At 47.9% G+C, this 18,782-nt stretch overlaps 1 protein-coding gene across 1 annotated transcript in view; it reads left to right on the top strand.

Moving 5' to 3' along the window:
• Positions 1 to 8,457: 8,457 nt before the first annotated feature.
• The window catches only part of LOC119354735 (peroxidase 51-like), a 12,692-nt gene continuing 2,367 nt past the window's right edge, over positions 8,458 to 18,782 (top strand). The window contains exons 1-3 of the mRNA XM_037621478.1: positions 8,458 to 8,824; positions 8,908 to 9,108; positions 9,210 to 9,375. Coding sequence (XP_037477375.1) covers positions 8,615 to 8,824; positions 8,908 to 9,108; positions 9,210 to 9,375 — 577 coding nt within the window. The 5' untranslated portion in view covers positions 8,458 to 8,614. The remainder of the gene's footprint in view (positions 8,825 to 8,907; positions 9,109 to 9,209; positions 9,376 to 18,782) is intronic.

Consider the following 18,782-nt stretch of genomic DNA (forward strand, 5'->3'; position numbering starts at 1 on the left):
TCGCTACCGCTTAGTGATAAAGTAAAGCATTACAGGGTGATTGCATTGCATACAATAAAGCGACAACCATATGGCTCCTGCCAGTTGCCGATAACTCGGTTACAAAACATGATCATCTCATACAATAAAATTTAGCATCATGTCTTGAACATATCACATCACAATGCCCTGCAAAAACAAGTTAGACGTCCTCTACTTTGTTGTCGCAAATTTTACGTGGCTGCTACCAAGGTAGTCATAATCCCGATTCAACTCCTAGAATCCTACGACTTCACGACCCTACGAAAGCATGTCGATCCAAGTCCCACTATGAATCCGGATCAGGTAGAATCCATGTTGACTCGTGATCCAAATCATAGAAACCTTGACAAAACTGTAGAATCCCGACTAAACTATGGACTATGTACGATTCTACTAATATATCTAAGCAGTTTGTTTAGTTGTAGCAGAATAGTATGACATCATCCAAACCCTTATTCACATGCCAACGCTAGATTGAAACTAAGAATCTGGCTTATCACGGATGGAATTGACATGGGAAGGAGCATGCGTCAAGATTGATAGGAGAAGGAGCGCAAGACTCTTCAAGGTTCAGTACTACGGGTTAGCTATACAAGTGATCGTCTATTCAAGAACTCTAACAGAACTCCTAAGTAAATTTCATGCGTTGAAGATTTAAACGTTCCATATATTTCCCTCTCATATGTGTTCCATACATACAAGCTAGATAGTAGGTTAGGTATAAAAAGAAGTGGAATACAGCTAGCATTGAATGTGTATGGTTTTTACTCTATATTTAGTGTTAAAACTCTGTAGAACTCATGTAAATTTCCAGCGTGGATACAAAATATCTTATTTGAGTAAATCTAGTAGAATCCTTGATTCAACGACTCGATACTACGACTCGATTATGTCTAAGGAAATTCGATCCGACTCCGAATCCCGACTCTGACTACCTTGGCTTGTACTGGGCTTAGCAAGAACCGTTCGTACCTACGCATCAAAACCACAACGATAATTCGTCAAGTTGGTGCTGTTTTAACCTTCGCAAGGACCGGGCGTAGCCACACTCGGTTCAACTAAAGTTGGAGAAACTCACACCCACCAGCCACATGTGTGCAAAGCACGTCGGTAGAACCAGTCTCGCGTAAGCGTACATGTAATGTCAGTCCGGGCCGCTTCATCCAACAATACCGCCGAACCAAAGTATGACATGCTGGTAAGCAGTATGACATATCGCCCATAACTCACTTGTGTTCTACTCGTGCATATGACATCTACGCATAAAATCTGGCTCTGATACCACTATTGGGGAACGTAGTAATTTCAAAAAAAATCCTACCCACACGCAGGATCATGGTGATGCATAGCAACGAGAGGGGAGAGTGTTGTCTACATACCCTTGTAGACCGTTCGCGGAAGCGTTATATCAACATGGTTGATGTAGTCATACATCTTCATGATCCGACCGATCTAAGTACCGAAAGCACGGCACCTCCGAGTTCTGCACACGTTCGGCTCGGTAACGTCCTCGCCTTCTTGATCCAGCAAGAGGGGCGAAGTAGTAGATGAGTTCTGGCAGCACGACGGCGTGGTGACGGTGTTGGTGAAGAACAATCTCCGCAGGGCTTCACCTAAGCACTACGAAAACTATGACGGAGGATAAACTAGAGGGGACGGGGTTGCCGGCACACAGCTTGCTGTTTCTTGATGTCTTTTGGGTGCTAGCCCTACCCCTCTATTTATATGTTGAGCCTTGGGGTCGAAACTTGGAGTAAAAGCCTCCACAAAGTCAGTTTCACCCGAAAGGCAAAAGTCCTTCTCAGACTCCAGGGCCAGACGCCAGGGTTCCCGGTGTCTGGACGGCATCTGGGTCCAGACGCCGGGAACCCTGGCGTCTGGCCCCTGGACTCCGCAAAACTTCCTTTTGCACTTTCCAGAAACCTTATGGGCTTTCCCCTTTGGCCCAAATAAAGTGTTCTCGTACCCAAACATTTTGGGAAACATCCGGAACCCTTTCGGTGAATTCCGGAACCCTTCCAGAGTCCAAACACTATTATCCCATATATCAATCTTTATCTCCGGACCATTCCGGAGTTCCTCGTCATGTCCGTGATCTTATACGAAACTCCGAACAACATTCAGTCACCAACAGACATAACTCATAGTACTATATCATCAACGAACGTTAAGCGTGCGGACCCTACGGGTTCGAGAACTATGTAGACATGACCGAGACACCTCTCTGGTCAATAACCAATAGCGGGACCTGGATGCCCATATTGTCTCCTACATATTCTATGAAGATCTTTATCGGTCAGACCGCATAACAACATACGTTGTTCCCTTTGTCATCGGTATGTTACTTGCCCGAGATTCGATCGGCGGTATCAAAATACCTAGTTCAATCTCATTACCGGCAAGTCTCTTTACTCGTTCCGTAACACATCATCCCGCAACTAACTCATTAGTTGCAATGCTTGCAAGGCTTAAGTGATGTGTATTACCGAGTGGGCCCAAAGATACCTCTCCGACAATCAGAGTGACAAATCCTAATCTCGAAATACGCCAACCCAACAAGTACCTTCGGAGACACCTGTAGAGCACCTTTATAATCACCCAGTTACGTTGTGACGTTTGGTAGCACACAAAGTGTTTCTCCGGTAAACGGGAGTTGCATAATCTCATAGTCATAGGAACATGTATAAGTCATGAAGAAAGCAATAGCAACAAATTAAACGATCAAGTCCTAAGCTAACGGAATGTGTCAAGTCAATCACATCATTCTCTAATGATGTGACCCCGTTTAATCAAATGACAACTCTTTGTCTATGGCTAGGAAACATAACCATCTTTGATCAACGAGCTAGTCAAGTAGAGGCATACTAGTGACACTCTGTTTGTCTATGTATTCACACATGTATCATGTTTCCGGTTAATACAATTCTAGCATGAATAGTAAACATTTATCATGATATAAGGAAATAAATAATAACTTTATTATTGCCTCTAGGGCATATTTCCTTCATATATTGCGTTACCCCATACGAAAAAAGCAATAGGTACTACTCAAGAATGGCTCGATAATCTGGTCTTTTCTTTTTTGAGGGAACTCGATAATCTGATCTGATGTGAACATTTTCCTTATTTTTACATGTTAATGATTACTTTATTTATATAAGATATCCTACTATTTCTGGTTAAAATAAATTGTGTGACTGAACCCTCCATGTACCTTAATCATATATGCTTTTTGTTCTAATCTAGGAAATGATCAGATAGCATAAGTTGATAAAAATAAAAAAAAACAAATCAGTAAATAAGCAGCAGCCTTGGAGTCCGACCTTTCACCCATCTCTGAACAGAAGTCATGGCAAAGAATAATAAGCAAATCAGGTAGCACAACCTTACACTAAAGTTGCGAGATAATTAGAGGATTAGGAATGGAGCAATCAAGTATATCCTGCTATGTTTTCCTCAATACAAAAATGGAAGAGCATGCTACATGGTACAGATGTCATGAGGGTCGGGCCATAATAAGCAAATAGTGTAGCATAACCTCACGCTAAAGTAGGAAGACAATATGAGGATTAGGAATGGAGCAATGAGGAAGAACCTGGTATGTTTTCCTCATAAAAAAGAGGGAATAGCCTGCTACATTGTACAGATGCCATGAGCGGTAGGACCTGCAGGCAATGGAGAATACAAATTTCACTGACCACTATAATCAGTATGAGCTGAGCAGAAATTGAGGTGCATGAAGAAAATTAACCACATGCCAAGATTAATTTAGGAGACATAATCGAGGATTCACACCAAGGGTTATTTACCTACTCATGGGAGAGGTCTTGCTGCAGTCGAAGGCTGGATAAAAGTAGGGGACTTGTCCATGATGCAACGGGCAGGAGAGGCGGGGTGAAGGCGCTGGAGATGACACCAAAACGTTGATCATGGTCTCATGGAGTGAAGGTCATGGGGGCGGCAGCAGGCGACATGCCCACCGTGGTCAGCAATTATAGCAGCAGTAACTTGCAGGTGTTTGGTAATGGTACCTCATAACAAAATGACCCGGTCAGGTGTTAGGCTGCAGTCTGCAGGAAGCTGGATGACATTTGGGAGTTTAAGGGGCATGTAATGGATCCGCTGATCAAGGGAGATGAAGCATCAGATAGTGTGGTGGAATTTTATAAGGCAGAGGAGAAGATATGGGATTGGGGATGGGAAACATCATGTAGTTACAACTTGCAAAACAACTTGTGTGTTGGTTAAACACTAATTAATGACACGTGAGCATGCATAAGGTGGGTGAATTTCTTTCTCACAGGAAACAAAATGCAAGAGGTGGCTGGCTTCGGTCTGTTGCATGCAAATAGAAACTGAAGGCATGACGTGGTAGTATGGATGTTTAGAGTTGTTGACATGGCTAGATGCTGATGTGGACAGCTTGCATGCTTAGATAAATAAGATAGTGGGGCTGAACTTCTTAAGTATATAGGATATGTTGCTTTGTGCTCACTACTAAAATACAAATCATTGTTAAATAAAATTAGCTTTGATATACCTTGGGATCAGGGTGGATCAATTACTTGGGCACTTTATGCCTAGCTTAATGGCTTTGAAGAAAGCACTGCCATAGAGACAACCCGGAAGTTTTAGGGAGTCATTTACTTCTGTTGTGTGCTTTTATAAAGTTTAAAAACAAAAAATATAGAGGGGGACTTAAAAACATTTTCAAAAAGAGAAGCGATTGGAAGGTTATGCATTGAAGAAGTGAGGGTCGACCTTGAACACTTGTGTTCATGCTCATGAAAACAATGTAGAATTTTTCATGGAAGTTTCTCACAAAAATAATTATTCCCTTGTACAAATCCATTTTATTATAAAAGTAATATGCCAAGATTTGCATTTAAGATGATAAGATCGCTTGTTGGTATGTGCGGTGCAAAAATAGAAACTTTGGCTATAGTGCGTGAATTTACATTTTTTTTACTAGAACGTCAAAAGTTTCTGAAATTTTTACAAAGTAATGCTATGCAAAAAAAAAATATTTTGTCCTAATTTTTCAGAAATTTTGGAGTTACATAAGTATGGTCAATGTTCAGATTGCTACAAACTGTCCTGTTTTGACATATTCTGTTTTTGATGCACTGTTTGCTTGTTTTGATGGAACTATGGAGTGTATCGAGTGGTATAAGCCATGAAGAAGTTAGAATACAGTAGGGATAATGCAAAAATAAAGGGTTTGTAATAATACTTAAATTGGTGATTTGCTTTATTATACTAACGGATCACACGAGGATTTTGTTAAGTTTTTGTGTGGATGAAGTGTTCGAAGATCGAGGAGGTCTCGATATGAGGAGAAGGAGGAGAGGCAAGAGTTCAAGCTTGGGAATTCCCAAGGCACCCCAAGTAAATATTCAAGGAGACTCAAGCGTCTAAGCTTGAGGATGCCCCGGAAGGCATCCCATCTTTCTTCAACAAGTATCGGTATGTTTCGGTTTTTGTTTTGTTCACATGATATGTGTAAATCTTGGAGCATCGTGTGATTTTTTATTTTCTTTTAATAATGCACCATGCTGGTATGAGATATTCCTTGGTCGATTTATAGAATGCTCTTTGCACTTCACTTATATCTTTTGAGTATGGCTTTATAGAATGCTTCATGTGCTTCACTTATATCATTTGAAGTTTGGATTGCCTGTTTCTATACATATAGAAAACCGTTATTTGTAGAATGCTCTTTTGCTTCACTTATATTTATTAGAGTGTGGGCAAGTCTTGTGTATAGAGAATTAAACTCTCTTGCTTCACTTATATCTATTTAGAGAGTCAACATGAATTGGTCATTCACATGGTTAGTCATAAAATCCTACATAAAACTTGTAGATCATTGAATATGATATGTTTGATTCCTTGCAATAGTTTTGCGATATAGAGATGGCAATATGCGGGAGTTACTAGTGAATGATTGTGTTTAGTAGGAATATTGGCGTCAAGGTTTGTGATTCCCGAAGCATGCGCGTATAGTCTCTCATTCGGTGGCTCGGCGATTAGGTGGCATCGGCGGTATCTCGTGGCGTCGCGGCGGAGGCGGAGGCGGGCGCTTGTGGTGCGTCGGCTGCGGTAGGTGCAGATTGGACTTCTCCGGCCGTATCTGGTGGGGCACGCTGGAGGGACGGCGGCGGCGGCGGTCCATCCAGGGCTACGGGTCGGGGCGACCTGGGTTGCGGGCGACCACCCTTACCTCGACAGATGGCTGCTAGGGGTGGCGGCGCAACAGCGGTGGTCTTGGCGAACGTGTTGTCTGGTTTCTTGCTGGCTCCGCTGGCGGGAAGTTGGCGAGCGGCGTGGATGGGCTTCTTGGCGAAAAATCTTGGCAGTGGGCGGCGACAGTCTTCGGGGTCTCCATGCCGGTGGACGGGGCGACATTGGTGGCCTTGCGGGGAGATGCTTTCGCTCCTCCTTCTCCCCATTCCCTGTCCATTTGTGTGCGGCGGCAACTCTGGCGAAGCTCAAGGCGGGACGTAGGTTGTGGTTTCATCGGTTGTGGGCGTCCTTTCGGACTAAAGCCGGTCACTTTGCTGGTCTTGGGGATGTCTGAATATCAGGCGGCGGCCCGGGCGGCGGGAAGCGTGGCGTTCGTGGGCGGAATTTGCGTCTCAAGTGCGGGCGGGCAGCCTTGGCCACGCGGGTGGCCTGGTGACGGGTGGTTGGCGAAGCTAGGATGCGACAGAGGGATGTGAACGGTGGGGTATATCACCTGTCCACCTATGCTCTGGCCGACGATGGCGGCGTCCGTGGACGTCGTATCCTTCATGAAGGCTCCGTCGCAGCGTTCCCACTCCTTTCGTCTTACTCCGGGAGTCCGAGTGAAATCTTGATCTTTGGGATCGGGCGGTGGCGGCTATATGTGGTTGTAACCTTCTGGGAGGCACAATTTTTGGAGTCCTAGCTTCGTTGTGGTCCGCCTCACCTCTCCGTTGTGGTTGCTCATGGTAGAGGTCCTTGTCGGCTTCAAGCGGTCCTCTTCGCACATCTGCAGTGGCTTAGTTGTCGGTGGGGTGATGTGTCGGTGTCCGGCACCTTTGTATCTTGCCTTGGATGTGTGTGTGTCATGTGCGGTGGTGGCGTGTATTTATATCGGTGTCTCAGTTGTTATGTAGTGATGTTTGCTTTATATAATATAAAGAAGGGAAACCCTTTTTCGTCTTATAAGTTTATTTCTATATGGTTCTCACGGAAAGTTTTTAATGAGGCAACTGTAAAACGAGCATTGTGATATATCATTTTTTCCGTAATTCCCATTAGATCTTTGAAAGAAGTTTTTCATAGCATATTATGTATATCTTCTCATATTTTTTTCACAGGGTTTTTGAAGGAGCATGTTTCAAGACGATCGGCGCTAACCGCCGCGTCTCTCCTCACTCCCTCTCGAATGGATATGTCCATTTGTTTGCGTCCCTTGAGAGATATACAATGTACAAACATCATCAATAATGAAATAAACAGAGATTCATTTGTCTTCCTTGTTTCATACCAGAAATTACGCGCTTGGAAAACCCAGTCCACTTACGGCATGCACTACGCAGCGATGAAACCAACTACGTACCTACGACACGGCCAGGCTTTCTGCCCGCCCTGTCTCCAGCAGAGCTGATCGAGTACTCGACTGTTTTCCGTGAGGGAAATAGAAATACTGGATATATATTAACATGGTGGAAATACAAGTGTATGTTGCAACCTTTCTAAAGCACTCGAGTACGGACGAGACTTGCCTGCTCCCCCGTCGTGTGCCCATCCGTGCTCCCGTCTACGTGGCTTGATTTGATTGGAGCAAAATAAGACCCGACCCCACCCCCTTAAAATCAGGGGGGAAGATGATTAGATTAAAAAGAAAAAAGGAAAAAAAGACAGCCGTAGGATTAAGTGGGAGCACGGATGGGAGCACGGGAAAGGAGCAGGCAAGCCGGATCCCTCGAGTACCCTGTGTAGCGCAGATTTTAAGGCTAGCTTAGGCCATGTTTGGTTTCAAATAAGTCACCAACTTATAAGTCGAAAAGTGGAAAAAAATGACTTATTTTGCCAAACAAATTCAACTTATAAGTTATAAGTTGCTCCATCCTAACTTAAAACTTATAAATCCCCTTTTTTACATGAGTCACACCACCTTTATATAAAAAATAAGGTAAAAAGATGTGGTCAGATGACTTATAAATCAGATGACAACCAAAATGATGTGACTTATAAATCAAGTGACTTATTGAAACCAAACAGACCCTTAATTTTATGGGCATCGGAATATTCAAGAGTAGCATCGTTGTCAGATCACTGTCACGAAGACAACGGACACTCGCTGCCTGCACTGCACGCCGATAAGCGTAATCGATGGAGAGACCACCACCGATCGATTCATTAGTGGCCCTCTCTGTGCGACCTTATCCTTGGGTGCCCCTACCACAAAACCAAACTTGCCGTCGTCGCGTCGCCTTGCGCTCCACCAAGACAAACCGAACACCCGGCGCCGCCCCACTGCGTGTACGTCTGCGTCCGCATATTATTTGTGGCGGCGGCGAACACGCGCTATCTACCGAGCTAAGAGAGTACGGCGGGCGACATGAGTCCGGCCGTGGCGGCGCTCCTGGCTTTGGCGGTACTGGCCGCGAGCGCCAATGTGTGCGCGGCGCAGCTCCGGCGGGACCATTACGCCGGCGTGTGCCCCGACGTCGAAGCCATCGTCCGGGGCGCCGTCGCCAAGAAGTTCCAGCAAACCTTCATCACCGTCGGCGCCACCGTGCACCTCTTCTTCCACGACTGCTTCGTCGAGGTAACAGGCAAACATGCACCCTACGTACGCGCATGAAGAGCCATGCCGTCATACGCTACGCTTCAACGTTTGGGTGCATGTAGGGGTGCGACGCGTCGGTGCTGATCGCGTCCACGGCCAACAACACGGCGGAGAAGGACAGCACTGCCAACCTATCGCTGGCCGGCGACGGCTTCGACACGGTGATCAAGGCCAAGGCGGCCGTCGACGCCGTGCCACGGTGCCGGAACCGGGTCTCCTGCGCCGACATACTAGTCATGGCCACCAGGGACGCCATTGCACTGGTAACAAGTTCATGCATAGATCTCTTCCGGCTGATTCTCATACGTACGCACGCAAGTATTTATAATTAGTTAACGCAAGGCACGTACGCGGTTTGGCGCAGGCCGGCGGGCCGTCGTACGCGGTGGAGCTGGGGCGGCTGGACGGGCTGAGCTCGACGGCGAGCAGCGTCCCCGGCAAGCTGGCCCCGCCAACGTCCAGCCTCGACCAGCTCACGGCGCTCTTCGCCACCAACGGGCTCTCGCAGACCGACATGATCGCCCTCTCCGGTACGTATGTAATTAGGGCTGCAAACGAGTCAAGCTCGAGCGAGTTGCAGTTGGCTCAGCTCAACTCATATGAAAATTCAAGCGAGCTCAAACTAAATGAAGCTCATGATCGAGCTGTAGAATATGACTCATGCTTAGTTTGTAACGATCTCGAGTCGATCTCGAGCTAGTTTCGAGCTAAATGAGATGGTAAAAATTATAAATCTGTGGATAAAAACAAAAAAATTAAGGTGAATATGCTAAGAACCTTTGCCAAAAATATAAGATATTTAACACATAGTCGACCACGTGACATAATTATGCATAAATCTTCTCTGCACTTAATTAAGTTTCCATGTTCGTTGGTAAATAAAATGGAAAAAAATTATTGACAACATATATGATAATAAATTATCTTATTTTCGTTTAATATATGGCATGATCATTTAACATAATGATATTCTGTGGAGCTATCGAGCTAAAATCGAGCGAGCCAACATTAGCTCAAGATCGGCTCGTTTCTCGGTCAAGCTACAAAAAGTGTTCAAACTCAGTTTGTTTCTTTTCGAGTCGATCTCGAGTCGAGTCAAAAAACGAGTCGATCTCGAGCGGCTACGAGCCTCGTGCTTTTCTTGCAGCCTTATACGTAATTAAGTCTAGTATAATGATACTTTCGAAAAAAACAATATTATAAGGCGGCAAATTACGCGTTGCTGATCGTGTACGTACGGGCTCTGTGTACGTTTGCTTTGCTTGCACATTGAAATCAAGCTGGGATAGGGACACTGATGACGGTGAAAGCTAGGTAAACCAGGCTTGCACACAATTCCAAATCGGACATACCATGTTTACCTGCCCTGTTGGGAGTGTGCAAAGCCGCCAAACTCCAGTCCAGCCTCATCAATGGACAAGACGTCGAATGCGACGAGACAAAACTACGTGCCTGGCTGCCGGCCCATGACCCTTTCCTACAATGACATCTTTGATGGATCAATCCCTCCAAAAAAAACTTCGACGGAGCATCAACTTAATTGATTGCTCCGTCCATCTACAGGATTGCTAGAATATGTTTTCGCGATTTGCTGTCAGGGACAAGTTGGATGATTCCGCAACAACATCCCTAAATAACAGTTTTGTATAAAAGACATCCATCCACCCTCTCAGAAAATCTAGGACATCCATTGAAGATCCTACGGTCCACATCACGTTTGTCTATTTTTTCCATGGGGCATGCTATCTGTCGCCCGGCGGATCTTTCCGCCTCGCGGGCCATCTGATCTGGCAAATCTAGCAACATAGCTTTTCCTCTAGTTTTGCAACAAAAGACAGGTTAGAACCCATTTGCAACAGATATCTTGTTGCAGAAATATTTGTGACAAAAGTTGTGTTGCGGAAGACATTTGCAACATATGTCAATTTGCAGAAATGTTTTTGAGCTTCATTTTTCGCAACATAAGTGATGTTGCGGAAAAACTTTTGCAACATAGATAATGTTGCAGAAATTTTTTTTTGGTCTTCATTTTTTTTGCAACATCAGTGATATTGCGGAAAAACTTCTGCAACATAGGTAATGTTGCAGAAAATTTTGCCCGCATCCAGACCTCATCGGCAGTCTCATGCGCTCGGGACCTCATTCATTCGCTTGCGAAGATATTGAAGAGGAACAGGAACCTCCCGTTGTAGTGGTTGGTGGTCCCACGCAAGACACATGTCGCGTGGAGGAGGCGGCGGATAATGGTGTGGAAATCGGCCGGTTGAAGCGGAGCGTTTCCCTTTTTCTAATGCTAAGGCTTGATTATATTGTAGCCTCCCTCGAGTTAACATGCTACATGGAGTGGTGGAGCCATGTCGGTGTGTGGCAACACCATGCAAGTACACAAACGCCTTCTAGCATATATGGGAGCGAGACATGTCTTCTTCCCTCTAACGAGATATTGCGTACTGAGTTCAGATCATGGCCTTCCCAATTGTTTACCCTCTTCTCATGGAGAAACCCCATCGAAGAGAACTCCAACGTTTGCACTCGTACTTGGATAATCTGTCCATAGTGCACGTTTCCCCTGCCATAAAGATTAGAAATCACAAACGAGCAGCTGCTAGCAACACCCACCCTTACCAAATTCAGATTGCTTGCCTATGATACAACTTCTTGACATGCAATCGCTTATAGAATCTCTAGGTCATCACCCTTTGGAAACACCATAGACAATGCTACCGGGTAGCCCTGCCTGCTCATCTCCAGGGATAGTAGCAGCTACACCCCATCCTTTTATTCTTTCATACAACTGCATCAATATTAACATGCATGTCTCGTTGGGGAGATGATGGATGGATTAGGCATGTGCATCAACAGTCCCACACAACGGCCCGACCCAAAGCACGATGTTCGGGCTAAGGCTCTACTTTACAGCCCGAAGGCGCCACCCCAAAAGAAAAAACATAACACCTAGAAATAAGAGCTGAACAAAAATATAGGATAATAATGCATTTCTCTATTCTTAAGATACTTTTAGAAATAAGAAAACACCACCTTTTGTCTTTTAGGGCCGGGTCATGCCCGAGCTTTTTTTAGAGAAAAGGCCAGAGCCCGACTTTATAAATAAAGCCACATGGCAGCGTCACGAGACCAAACAGGAAAGAGACCAGTTAACGAGGAGAACGCACACAGCGCACGGAACGAAAAGTATATAAGAGTAGCCAAGGAAGGATGAATACAGGCAACTGCCATACACGGCGCGCAGGCCGGAAAGGAATGAGACCTAAACTCCGCAAACAGCACCACCAGGATTAGACGACAGGATCCTGTCCGGAGATGTGAGATGCCGAAGCCCGGATTTTGTCGATGAGCAGGTCCAGGGCATCCTGATCAACCTCCTTAGTCAATGATCTCCACTGCTGCAATAATATACATGATTTAAAAAGAACGTCAGCAGGCTTAGATGGGAAGATATGCTCAATAGTAAATTTGTTCCTAATGGTCCACAGAGCCCAACATAAGGCACCCAGGCCAACCCAAAACACCCTCTTGGTGACCCCAACCAAAGCTTTGGCTAGGGTTCGAATATCGGAGAAAGAGGAGGGGTTCCAAGAGACCTGAAGCCAAGATCTGACACAGCACCAAACCAGCTTGGCCAGCACGCAATTGAAAAAGATGTGATCAGAGTTCTCCAAGGCCCCACATAGATGACAGAAATCCGAGCCAGGCCCATTGCGCTTTTTAATCTGGTCAGCAGCCGGCAGGCGACCACGAAAGGCTTGCCAAAGGAAAACTTTAATCTTAGGAGGAACTTTGGACTTTCAAACACAAGAGAATCTGGTCGAAGGAGTACCACCAATAAGTCTAGAATAAAGCGACTTGACCGTAAATCTACCTGAGGCCGAATGAGGCCAGACTACAGAATCGGCCGACTCCGAGAGCACGGGGAAGAGGGCAGAGAGACTTTGCCAATCTTCCAACTCTTCAGGAGATAGGGCCCGACGAAAGGCCAGATCCCAGTTATTAGCCACCACCTCCGCGATGGAGATACCCGGATTAGGACAGTAAGAGAACAAAACCGGAAAACTCAGCGAGGAGGGCATCCCCCGACCACCAGTCCAACCAAAAGCGGACTGCCATCCCATTACCAACATTAAATTTAACATGTTCCAGGAAAATATGTCTCACTTTGACAAGGGATTTCCAAAATTGAGAGCCGCGCCTCGCGGTGGCAAACATCGGGTTGGAATGTGGGAAGTATTTAGCCTTAAGAATCGAGAACCAAAGCGAGTCAGCCCCACTAGTTAAAATTTTCCACCACCACTTGATAAGCAAACAAATGTTCATCACCCGAGTATTAATAATACCTAACCCCCCACGGTTTTTAGGCTTACACATATGCTGCCACTTGACCAGCCTATATTTTCGTTTGTTATCCATGTAATTCCAGTAGAAGGCTCCCCTATGTTTGTCGAAGCCAGCATGCACGCCATCCGTAAGAAGATAGAAGCCCAATAGAAACATGGGGAGAGAGGATAAGCAGGAGTTAATTAGAGAAACTTTGCCAGCATTGGTATTATATCTGCCTCTCCAAGGGAGCACCCTGTTCCCCACTTTAGCGACCGCCGGAGCGAAATCTTTAGCATGGAGCACGCCAGGAGAGATAGGAAGGCCTAGATATTTAAAGGGAAAGGAACCCAAAGAACAGTTCAGAAGCCTGGCAACCCGCAAGGCTTCCGCCTCATCCACACCCGTCACCAGGACCTCACTTTTAGCGAAATTAATCTTAAGACCCGAAACAGCTTCGAAAGACAACAGGATGAATTTAAGATTGGCAATGCAGGTGTCATCCATCTCCACCAAGATAATTGTATCATCCGCATATTGCAAGTGGGAAACACCCTCCGGAAGTAAATGAGAGACCACAGGAGCAATGTGCCCACAACGGGCCGCCCTGGAAAGCATGCACGAGAAGGTGTCGGCCACAAAATTAAAAAGAACAGGGGAAGCAGGATCCCCTTGGCGAAGGCCCCTACCATTGGCGAAGAAATTGCTAACAAAACCATTAACCGAAACGGCAGTATGGCCACCCGAGACCAACTGCATGATACGATGAACATAAGCACCGTCGAAACCTTTAGCAAGAAGGACCTGCTTGAGGAAGGGCCAACTAACAGAGTCAATAGGCTTTCTCAAAGTCTAGCTTAAGGATAACCGCTTTAGCTCTCCGAGCGTGAAGATCGTGAACAATCTCATGAAGGGATAGGATACCATCAAGGATGAAACGCCCTTTGATGAAAGCAGATTGATAAGGACTAATAACTCTATGAGCAACCGGTGACAAACGATTCGCAAAGCCTTTAGCCGGGAATTTGGCGAAGTTGTTAATCAAAGCAATAGGTCGGAATTGGGAAATAACATCAGCACCCTTAACCTTGGGGATCAGGGTTATCACTGCATAGTTCAGGCGGGAGATATCGACAGTACCAAGACAGAAGCCCTGGATAACATTACAAACCAGCTGTTTCAACTAGGGCCAGAATTTCCGAAAGAAAGGAATAGAGAAGCCGTCTGGCCCAGAAGCAGCATTAGGATTGGAAGTGTTAACAATATCCCAAATTTCCTGATCAGAAAGAGGGATCATCAAAGAGGCATTCTCCTCGGGTGAGATTTTAAGACCTAAGTTCCAAAGGGAGGGAGAAATGGAGAAGCCCGATGGAGGTTTAGCCCCCAACAACGAAGAGAAGAAATCCACCACATGAGCCATAATAACAGACTGCTCCGAAGATCGCACACCATTAATGAGCAGGCTATTAATACCACATCGTCTACGCCTGCCGTTCGCGATCGCAAAGAAATACGCCGTAGGGGAGTCGCCTTTTAGAGTCCAGTTTAGAGTACCCCGTTGACGCCAATAAATCTCATCCTGATGGTGTAACTGTATTAAGGCAGCCTCCAGATTATAACAAACCGCCCAACCATCGTCAGAGAGCCCAATAGAATCAGCCGCACGATCCAGCGACAAGATCTGGTCTTCGAGGAAAGATTTGGTGCGACGATCCTCCGCCGCACGATTACGAGACCAACCTCTGAGGAATTTACGCAGGTTATAGGAACACGAATGCCAATCATCCAAAGGCCCAAAGGAGCGAGCATTGGATGATAGAGAAAGGGAGATCTTCGCTGCAACCATATCGACAAAGCCATCCACAGCCAACCAGGAGGCGTCAAATTGAAATCTAGCCGGAGGCCTGAGGCTAATGGAACCATCGTCAAGAATTAAGGGGGTATGATCGGAACCGATAATGCATTTGGCGTAAAGAGAGGCCCTAGGGAACAAGGAATCCCACCTGGGACAAAGGAAGACCCTGTCAAGCACAGATCTAATAGGGATTGACTGATGATTGGACCAGGTATAACGAGCTCCCCCCCCGAGGCAGCTCACGAATAGCATTGGCACTAATGAAGTCGTTAAAGGCATTAGCCAGCGGCCAGGAGAAGTTATCATTACTTTTGTCATTAGGGCACCGCAGAAGGTTAAAGTCTCCCCCGATAACCATCGGTAAATTACAAGCATCGATCTTCAACGAAAGTTCATTAAGAAATAAAGGCGACAAGGAATGGTCCGCAGGCCCATAGACGACGATAAACTCACAAAGAGTATTCTGAGCTTTATGAGAGAGAACAACACTGGCCCAAAAGATCCCATGATCAAAAGCAACAAAATCAAAAATATCTTTATTGGAGCCTATCAAGATCCCGCCAGAGTGCCCTGAAGCAGGTAAAAAGTTCCAATTAAATCTGTCCATGCCCACAATAGCAGAAAAGTCATTAGGGGAGAAGGATTCCTTGAAGGTTTCTACCAGCCCCACAAAGTCAATAGAGTTAGAACGAACCAGATCTTTAAGTTGACCACGGTGCCCCCTAGCACCGAACCCCCTAATATTCCAGAATAACGCCCTCATTTATAAGAAAGATTCTTGATTCGAAGGCTCGACCTGCAAGGGGCCACGCAGGGTTTAGCATGCTTATTGGTGCCCCTTTTGGACAAGTTGGATTGGGGTTGGCCACTACCAGCGCCCGCGTCCACGACTGGACCACTACTAGAAGCCCCTACCTGAGAGGCAACGGCCTCTTTGGCTTTGGCAATGGCAGCCTGGGCCATCTCGTTAGCCCGAATAATAGCAAGAAGAGAACTAGGAGAACCAACAGACGAATCAACCACCACCCCCACATCCGACATAATATTTAAAAGATGATCATCCGAAAGAGAAGGTAGAACCAACCGAACCGGAGAGGCAACAACAGAGGGAACGGGAGATGTACCTGGGGGAGGGAGATCCTTCGCCGCATCCCGCTTTTCAGCCCGCTCCAGGATAGAAACACCTGAATTCGCCACCCGCCTTCCTTTGCGAGCCGTGGACACAGGGGATCGAATCGCAGGCGACCGCACAGCAGGAGAGCCAACATGGGGACCCGAACGGGACATAGATCCCAAATCTTGATCAAGACGCCGACAAACCCCCGTCATGGAGTGCTTCGAGCCCGATGAGTTCCGGCTCTCAGCCGAGAATTTGCGCACTGAGGATTTCTTCTTCCGGAGGGATTGGGATTCCACCACATCGCGAGCCGGGGAGGCCGGAAGATCTTCAATTCCCGATCGAGTGGGGGAGAGCGGGCGGACAGGAAGATTGGAGTAAGCACTAGAAACGGGGGTAGCAGAGCAGGGCGGGAACTTCGACATATCAGCACCAGCAGCAGGGACATTGGGAGCAGCAGATGGGATCACCGAATCATCACGAGGAGCAACACCAGAGGGAGCTTGGGATTGAAACAACTCACGTTCAGAATCTGCCAAACCATCCCATTCAGATTGGGTGAAGCGGAGGTTAGACCCATGGCTCTGATTAGAGCCACCCAGAGATCCGTCCCCCTCCTTATCATGCTTGTCCGATGGGTTAGAAGGGGGAGGAGGGGAAGGTGGAGTTTGAAAAGCAGCCGCCCCTCCACCTGCACCCGAAGCTTAATACCATTGGGAGAAGGGAAGATATCAATCGAGCCATAAACCCGTTCAGGATCCACACACCAAACCTTCATCCTAGCAGGGCCAACCTTGTTCAGAGAGTCTTCATCCACCTCGATGGGCTTCCCAATCAGAACCCCGAAAGACATGAGAAAAGCAGACGAACGGAGACCAGCAGGCAAATCGTCAATCAAAACCCAGACTTGAGAGAGAGGACCAACTGCCGTACCACTGCAAGAAGCCGCTTTAACAGAAACCACCAATTGACTGAGGGGCAAGGTGAATCTAGTGCACGAGGCAATCATCCGCAAACATTCTTTGGAGGGAAACACCACAGAGAACTCAAATTCAGATATCTGCACAACTTGCCAGTCCCATCCAGCCTCATCCCAAATGCGAAGCCCTTCCAGAAGAATTTGGGGCGAAATCTTTTGATCCTTGACCGTAACAATCGCAGCATTAGACACAGCAGGTGCCACCTCCCGGACAGGCAGGTCACCGTCGAAAGCGAAAAAGGCGCAACCGGGGAGGCCCGAGCCGAACTGGATGACCGCGGGAGGTTTCTGCCTAGCCATGCAGTTGACCGTGAGGTGACCATCAGAGCGACAGATCAGGCAAAAAGGAGGGTTGGTGCAGCGAGACTGGAAATGGCCAGGCCTGTGACAAGTGAAGCAGGTGAGCGTCGAGGGGTTGTTATGGGAAGCAGAGGACGGGCGGGATTGCGGAAGCGACGGAGGAGGAGGAAGGATCCCATCCCCCATCCCCGGAAAAGGGGGCGCCCCAGAGGCCGGACCGGGCGGCCGACGCGCCGGCCCCGCGAAGGACCGAGGCGGCGCACGAGCACCAGCACCAACCCCAACCGAGCGAGGAGGAGGAGGGCACGACGGAGCAGATGGACCACGGCCCACTCCCGGAGCAGGAAGGGAGGCAGAAGACGAAGAAACACCACCGCCAGAGGCCACCGCCGCCTCCCACGGGTCCAGCACCGGAGAGAGAGAATGGCCAGATCCAGAGCCCTGCGAGCCGTATCCGGGCACACCAACCCTCTCCGAGCGCTGCGACCACTCCGGACCCGAAGCCCGAGCCTCACGGTCACGAGCCACCTGCTCACGTGCCGCCTGTTCTGCCTCCAACTTGGAACGGAGCGAAGCCTCGAGCTCCAGATCCACCGCGGAGGAAGGGGAGTCCTCACGGCGTCGCTTGCAGCCCGAGAGCGCCTCGCAGGAAGAGCCCCGCGACTTGTCCATGGATAGCACCACAGCAAAAGGAAGAAGGAGGGGTGGAGGTGGGGAGGATCTAATGAGGCGACGAATGGGAAGACGGTGACGGCGCAGATCGGAAGTGGAAACCGGAAACCCTAACAAAGGGGAGGAAGAGCTGCGGGGGATCCATAAATAGCCCGTCCGAGCCGTGCCCACCTGGGCCCGACTCGCCACATGGGCCAAAGAAGGTTGAGGAGCAGGAACCCGGACGATGGGCCCAACTGGGCCGGACGGGACCAGAGGGGGGAAATCTGCCACCGACTAAAGAGGGGGAGGAGAGGCAGGCCCACTGGGCAACGGCAAACCACAAGGCCCATCAAGCCCACCCGAGGGGACGTCCCGCGGCCCGATGGCCACCGCGGAGAAATCGAGATCTAGGTTACACGAAGCCACCAGCGACCCCGTCGTCGCCGCCGCCGGCGACGAGGCCGCCGCAGAGGCTGCAGGAGAGGGGGGTGGGAGGCCACCAAGCTCCCCATCAGGCGCACTGCCCAGGACAACGAGATCAGGTGACGCAACAGCAAACTTACCAGACTTACGCCGCCGCCGAGAGATCCGAGTCCAGCCATCGACCGACGAGGACGCGGCCACCGACCGGCCCCGGCCACCAGGAGCGAACTTGCGGGGACGAGGAGCGGCGGAAGGCACCACACCCCCCCCCCCAGCA

The sequence above is a fragment of the Triticum dicoccoides genome, chromosome 2A (genome assembly GCF_002162155.2).
Source record: "Triticum dicoccoides isolate Atlit2015 ecotype Zavitan chromosome 2A, WEW_v2.0, whole genome shotgun sequence".
Lineage (NCBI taxonomy): Eukaryota > Viridiplantae > Streptophyta > Magnoliopsida > Poales > Poaceae > Triticum > Triticum dicoccoides.